Source organism: Pocillopora verrucosa, chromosome 7, assembly GCF_036669915.1.
Source record: "Pocillopora verrucosa isolate sample1 chromosome 7, ASM3666991v2, whole genome shotgun sequence".
Lineage (NCBI taxonomy): Eukaryota > Metazoa > Cnidaria > Anthozoa > Scleractinia > Pocilloporidae > Pocillopora > Pocillopora verrucosa.
The window spans coordinates 12,165,827-12,173,570 of NC_089318.1; the positions used below are offsets into that span (position 1 = coordinate 12,165,827).

Consider the following 7,744-nt stretch of genomic DNA (forward strand, 5'->3'; position numbering starts at 1 on the left):
GAAATATGGTGACAGTGTTCCACTATCAGGTTGGATACATGATCGTTCTTTGGTAGAATGATCTGGTGCTTGGCATCAAATGGTATTGAGGCTGACTCTCCCACCAACACACAATAGGCCAGAAACCAAGGAATAGATTTCTTCAGGCGATACCAAGAGGAGGCTTTTTGGAAATATCTCACCAAAGGGCCAAAGAACTGAGCAGTCAGGTAATGGCAAGTCAATCTCTCTCTTCAAAATTTTGTCTTACTGTACAGAAATTGTCTTGGCTGACAGCTCTAAGCCAGGAACTGTGACTTGCCTAAGGGGCTCCAGGGGGAATTCCTTTGAAGGATGGTATAATGAATTCTGCCACATCTATCTTTCACTCATAGATATGGTACTGATCCGCAGCCAATTTCAGAGGCATTGTAGAAGTGGTGAAACTGACTGGACACAATCTCCATAAAGTCGGCTGGTTTGAAGCAACGATCAATCATAAAGTGGGACAGTTTAGGAACATCTGAAAGCCATCTTTGCCAGTGCGTGCAATACTCCGTTGACACTTTGTTATCTCAGCCTAATTTTATTCTGCATAAATCTTGCAAAATCTTCTTGCCAGTCAGTATGAAAGGTGCAACAGAGCCAAACGGATCGAAGACTGAACCAACAACAGACAATATGCCTCTCTGAGTGGGGGGTTTGTGCTTGAGAACAACATAGAAACCAGACATGTCATTTTCTATCCTCCACTGAACACCAAGCGCGCTCATCTGGCAACTCATCCTTTTAAAGGTCTAGCTTCTTGATCTCTTGGCCAGGCCCCTGCATGGGGATACTTCCCCTAACATCTCGGCTACTTAGTTGATCGAAAATCACCACAATGCAACAAGCTGCACAATTCATGAACATGGATGATAGCAACTGTTACTGACAAGGGGGACTTTAAACATTCGTTGACATAAAAGTTGTGTCTGACGGTATTTTTCATGTCACAAGGGAAGTGCTGCTCATTATCATCCACCATTTTCCGAAGGGTGAAGTTGGCACAGGCTGGTGACGACACAGTGCCAAAAAGATGAAGAGTCATCTGATATTCTGCCAAAGCATATGATAGGTCACCGTCTGGCCACTACAAAAAGCAAAGAAACAAACAGTTGCAATTGGGAATTTTCACCTGATGAAAAATGGCTTTAATGTCTGCCATAACTGCCATACACTCCTGTTGGAATCTACTAAGGACGCCCAAGTGTGAGTTAGTGAGATCTGGATCTTTCATCTGCTGGTCATTGAGAGAATTTCCCTTGGGCTTTGCCGAGCAATCGAAAACCACACAAATTTTGCCAGGCTTTTGTGGGTGGTAAATTCCGTGGTGGAGGATGAACCATTTCTTGCCTTCATACCCTGTCGCCCTTTGGTGATTGGGTACTCTTTGGGCATATCCTTTGACGACAATGTCATGTATGAAGATCTTGTAGTCATCATGAAATATTGGGTTCTTCTGTAACTTCTTTAACCACACGGCTTGCTGTTCTGCTTTGACATGGTTGTTTGAAACTGAACGTTGCCAATTTTTGAAGGGCAAGGCGATCTCATAATGACCATTCTTCAACTTTCAGGATTCTTTCATTCTTTCCATAAAACGGTGCTCTTCCTGGGATAACTCGGTCTGGTTATCAGCAATAGGGTCCTTTCGACATTCTCGGACACGTGTGCCTGAGAACTAGAAACCAACATGTGAACGAGGCTTAGAGGACAAAATGGATGCCAGCTCTGGTGAGGGCATCTTCAGCACTAAACTAGTTCCTTGGTTAAAAGAATATTTAAAACAAAGAGGCATTCAAAGCTCGGGAAAGCGCAAGAATGAACTAGTAGAACTTTGTGTAAAAAGCGAGGAGATAAAAGTCCCGAAAATCTCAGAAGAGGAAGAGCCAGTCGATCCAGCAATTTCAATGAAAGAGCAACTGAAAACTAACAATGAAGGGTACTTGGCCAATCCGTTGAACAAAGAAAATCAGGCTTTTGGTAAATGGACCCACAATTTTTCGGAAGTACCAGACTTTAGATTTCCTGATCTTTTTAATTATCTATTGGGAAAAGATCCCGGGTATAACGCCGAAAGCCTAAAAAGTTACAAATCTCTTCTGGGATACAAGTTGTACTTCGATGGACACGTAGAAGACCTTTGTTACCATCCGCCACAATCTAGTGCCAGCAGTTACAGTTATTTTCTGTTTGCTGTAAAGCCAACTGAAAGGTCCAAGGCTGACGATGGGTCAGCAACATATAAGGGTTTTTTTATTTTAAAGAAGGATGGAATTGTGCATTCAGCCTACTGCCCATGCAAAGGAGGGTATGTATTTTCATTTACTCTTACTATAAGGTAATTAGCCTTAAGATGTACAATGAGCCAGAGTCATTTGAAATATATACGAGCTAAAAGTCTAAAATGAGAGATGTATGTTTACCTGTTATGATCAGCTGATGAATTGTTGGACTATTTTTAATGTTAATGTAAACAACATACAGATATGCTATATATGAAATACATTAATTAAAAAAAACCCAGCTAACTAAATGAATAAATAAAAAATGAAACTTGTGTGATAATATATCACTACTAACTTTCAAAGAAAAAAATTAAGCTATTGGCTACATTTCAGTGTACCAAATGTTTCACTCTGCTATAAGATTAATATACAGAAAAAACAAGCAGATGACTGAAAATCACTTGCTTTTTGATCATTTTATTTGTGTGAGGAAAATGTTTAATAAATATCAGTCATCTTGGTCTCTATTTGATAGGGCAGATGGAGGTTGTCGCCACATAGCTGCAGCACTGTTTGATCTGGAAGCAAGCGTTCGATTCAATGATCTCCAGTCATGTACATCAAGACAATGCATGTGGAAAAAGAAAGGAAAGAGAAATGAGGGAAGTTTGCCTATTCAGGAGCTACAAACAAATAGTGGTGGCTATGGTGTGACAGTAAAAGACTCTGCAAAGCCAAGAGATTTTAATCCACTTTTAATCCACTTATGACCCAGCTGAATTAGAACAACAGTTCAAAGCTGGGTTGCTGGAAACATTCCCAGGTTCTTCAGCTCTCCCTTTCTTACATTCAGCTGAAGAACCAGGGCAAACAGAGGAAGAAATCAGGGCTTTGATAAGTGATGATTTAAATGTCAGTAAACAAGAAAGTGTTCAAAGTGTTGATGTTTATTCAATGAGTGATTACGCTAAAGTGTTTGTTTCTGTTAATATTGAAAAAGTGACACCTACAGTCTCTACAGAACTTGCAACTGAGTTCCTTGAGTTTATTTCATTTAATGAAGAGCAAGCAGAAATGATCAACAAAAAGACTGTCAATCAATCCCAGTCCCAATTTTGGTTTGATCAAAGGGCAGGAAGAATTACAGCTTCCTCATTTTACACCGTGTGCCACCTCAGAGAGAGCACAGACAAGAGAAACACTGTGAAGCATCTTATGAATTACTGTCCAATTGCTGAAGATGCAATGCCAAAACAGTTAACATGGGGTCATGAAAAGGAAAAGAAAGCACTTGATCTCTACATTAAAAAACAAAAGAGAAACCATGAGAAGTTGTCAATAAAAAACGGTGGACTAATAGTAAACACACTATGGCCCTTCTTGGGAGCCAGTCCTGATGGTGTCAGGATTTGTGAGTGCTGTCAGAAGAAGTTAATTGAAATTAAGAGCATGTATGCAAAAAGAAATCTCCCTCCACAGGTTGCAGCTGAGGAGAAGCTCGTGTTTGTTGGTGACAAATATATACTAAAAAAAGAAACAAAATGGAACCATCAAATTCAGGGTCTGATGGGAATAACAGGGATTCATTGCTGTGATCTAGTTATTTATACCTTAATATTGATTGTCAATGTCAAGTTTGACAGTGAGTTGTGGAACGAAATGCTTGAGAAGCTGAGAAACTTTTTCTTAAAGTACATAGTTCAGGAACTCTTTCACCATGACATACTTAAATCATAAGGGACTATCATTGGTGGTGAATGCTGATGCTCAATGCTGGATAATTCCTCAGTGGGTCTAAAGAAGATTTTTGATATGTGTTATTAACCATTAACATAAACTGACTGGTAATTGTTCAAAGTTACAAACTTATTGTGCTTCTCAGCTCACAAGGCAGCAGTAGTTATTTAGCCAGGGGTGGTAGCAAATTGCACAGAGCAGCACATACACTAAAAATGTTGTCAGCAATGGGCAGCATTGGAACAAGAAAGTTCCCTTGTAGAATTCTAAAGTCCTTAAGTCGTCCAATGGCACGTTCTACATGGATCCGAACACTGGCAATGGCACGGGTAGATTTTACTGCCTTCTTAGACAGTTGCTTTCCTGAGTAAAAAAAGAGATTTCAAATTAAGTAAATGCCAACTTGAGAAGCTACTGATAGAGAAGTACTTGCTGTTTTTCAGTCAAAGCTGTTTATGTTAAATATCAAAGCACCTAGAAAAGAGATCACATATGATGGGAACGGCAGCCTTTATAAACATATTTGTGAGATTGAGTTAAAGTAATGGTTACATGTATCTTTTAGCTCGTATATAGTTCAAATGACTCTGGCTCATTGTACATCTTAAGGCTAATTACCTTATAGTAAGAGTAAATGAAAATACATACCCTCCTTTGCATGGGCAGTAGGCTGAATGCACACTTCCATCCTTCTTTAAAATAAAAAAACCCTTATATGTTGCTGACCCATTGTCAGCCTTGGACCTTTCAGTTGGCTTTACAGCAAACAGAAAATAACTGTAACCGCTGGCACTAGATTGTGGCGGATGGTAACAAAGGTCTTCTACGTGTCCATCGAAGTACAGCTTGTATCCCAGAAGAGATTTGTAACTTTTTAGGCTTTCGGCGTTATACCCGGGATCCTTTCCCACTAGATAATTAAAAAGATCAGGAAATCTAAAGTCTGGTACTTCCGAAAAATTGTGGGTCCATTTACCAAAAGCCTGATTTTCTTTGTTCAACGAATTGGCCGAGTACCCTTCATTGTTAGTTTTCAGTTGCTCTTTCATTGAAATTGCTGGATCGACTGGCTCTTCTTCTTCTGAGATTTTCGGGACTTTTATCTCCTCACTTTTTACACAAAGTTCTACTAGTTCATTCTTGCGCTTTCCCGAGCTTTGAATGCCTCTTTGTTTTAAATATTCTTTTAACCAAGGAACTGGTTTAGTGCTGAAGATGCCTGCACCAGAGCTGGCATCCAATTTGTCCTCTAAGCCTCGTTCACATGTTGGTTTCTAGTTCTCAGGAACACGCGTCCGAGAATGTCGAAAGGACCCTATTGACTCATCATCAAAGTTGCAATTGTAGAAATCTTTTACCAGCTTTTGTAGTTCAGTGTTGACTTCAATAAGAAAGCTTGATGCCCAGACGCCAAGGCAATATGGAGTCAACACTCATACACGAAGTCTAACGTCCACCACCCTGGCTATGTTTTATCTCCAAGGGATCAAGGACCTCAGGAGCATCACATGCTAAAAGTAGACCAACATCCGCATCGACTCTGGACACTCCACCAAGGTTTGGCCATTTGTCTACGTCATTCTTGGGTGGGTTTATCTTTACTTGACACTGGTATGCTGGGCCTTGTGAAAATTGTTGGAAGATCAACAAAAACATTTTCGTCCAAATCAGAAATGGTGAGACAAGTGACGACAAAACTATCCTCAAGACTGTCCTTCTTTTCCAAGGTAGTTAAAGAGATTGTGGTTTTTGTACCATTTGTTCCTAGCTGTCTCATCAAGGCTTCCGTGCAGAATGTTGAGGAACTACCACTGTCTAAAAAAGTGCATATGAATACTGAAGTTTCCCTTCTTGTAAGCCAAACTTTCACGGGAACCACAGCCATAGCTGTCCTCAAAAAGCTTGCATCAGCGTGGGTTTTCCCATCTTGGTTTACTAGTGTGTTGTGCATGCACGTTATTGCCTCGCAAGTTGACCTCATGCTAGTGGATGGGCTGTCAACTTGCTGACCTGGGGCTGCAGAGTTTGTGTGCAGAACCAAGGGATGTCTCCTAGTGCAGTTGGAGAAAGTGCAAGTTATATTGTTAAAAATTTGTTGCAGCTGGGAAAAAACTGCACTGGAGTGGTGACAAACTGTAACGTGAAATCTGGCCGCTGTAGGATGATAAATGACTGCTTGGAAATGGCAAGTGAAAAAACTGACCCAAAAAGGCTTAGATGTCCTGTAGATACTAATTAATATATTACATTAAACTACTTGACTAACATGCTCAAATACATTCCGCACGTACAACGTACTAACATACAAAAATCCTAAAGGGCAAAAACAAAAGACATTAATAAACAGGTGTTTAGTTCTTTACAGAAAAGGTGCGTGAGATTTGCCATGCTAAATTTATTGTGTAAATGGTCCCGTGTTGCTTGTAAGCCATGTGTATTGATGCACTCAAGGACACAGAATCGCTGGTCATGACCCCAGAATACTAGAGAGCATAATATCAGGTGATCTCGAATTTAATCTCGGCCATAACGTAGGATTTGCTCCTGAGCTTGCTCTTTAGTGTTTGCATTAGCTTCAAGTGGACAGCCATTTCATTAAATTGAACTGTTCATAGCACAAAGATACAAGGGCAATTTTGTGGAAAGACAGTGTAAATATGCCAGACATATCTCTATATATCTGGAGAAAAATGATTCTCTAGACGAAGACAAACTTCCAAAATTCCCTTCTCTTTTGAGATGTGGAGACCAACACCGAACACAGGCACAGCTCATTGGTGCTTTCTGGATATTTTTAAGGCCTTTCCTATCCTACAGAGCAACATGAGAAGAACAAGGCTTTGAACCCACAGCTGAAAGTTTGGCACAATCTCAGAGTCAAGTTATCTGGAGAATGCTAGTGTACCTAATGAGTATGATCCTGAAGTCATACAGAGTATTTTGTGTGAAATGTTTGTTTATAGCAGTGCTGAGCATCATGACAAAAGTAATGATAAGCTCAGTGACAGTGAGTTTAAGATCATTTTTTGTCAGGCTCTGAGCATATCTGTTCTTTACAATCAACTGCATTCACTATGTACAAATTCCAGGTTGAGTCCTGAGCCCTGCTGCTTACTTTTGTTCAGTAACTCCACATTCAACACAGAGAAAGTTGCTGATCACTCCAAAAGGCCAAACAAGAATCTATTGGGCTACAGCCTAAAACTTGCCACAGAGGACTATGATTGCCCAGCAAGTAGCATTTTTCTGTATCAATTATAGAGTATAATAATAATAATAATAATAATAATTTTAATAATAATAAATATAATTTTAATAATAACAATAACGGTTTAATATCAGTACATCCATGGTATGGCTCTTTGCCTGATATAAGATAAAAAGAGAAATAATAAATAATAAATAAAAATACATAAATCTGAATTATGAATTTGTAAAAAAACTAGGTAATAAACAGTAAAATGTAATTATACAATATATACATTATTAAAACTAGGCTAGAAAGTATACCACCCTATTTGGGCAGTGCTCCCTTAAAATACATAATGTTTGCTTACTGAAGGATTTAAAATTATCACAGCATTTAACATTGACTGACGAGGGCTGCCGTGCTATACTGAAAAGTGTCCGAGGCATAGGGAATAACTAGATTTATGGTACTTGATGAGCATAAATTTCTAGCATGTTTTACTTGCTCAAGCTGAAGGTTTCTGGGCCAATCATGAGAGTATATAGCTTTGTGTGCGGCCTTTAGAACG

The 7,744-nt window shown here is 39.4% G+C and overlaps 1 protein-coding gene across 1 annotated transcript; it reads left to right on the forward strand.

Moving 5' to 3' along the window:
* The first annotated feature begins 1,739 nt into the window (after positions 1 to 1,739).
* Positions 1,740 to 4,508, forward strand: LOC131795896 (uncharacterized). Its single transcript, XM_066170151.1, has 3 exons — positions 1,740 to 2,332; positions 2,785 to 2,965; positions 3,015 to 4,508. The coding sequence occupies exons 1-3, from the start codon at positions 1,740 to 1,742 to the stop codon at positions 3,984 to 3,986; spliced, it is 1,746 nt and encodes a 581-aa protein (XP_066026248.1). The 3' UTR covers positions 3,987 to 4,508.
* The last annotated feature ends 3,236 nt before the right edge of the window (positions 4,509 to 7,744 follow it).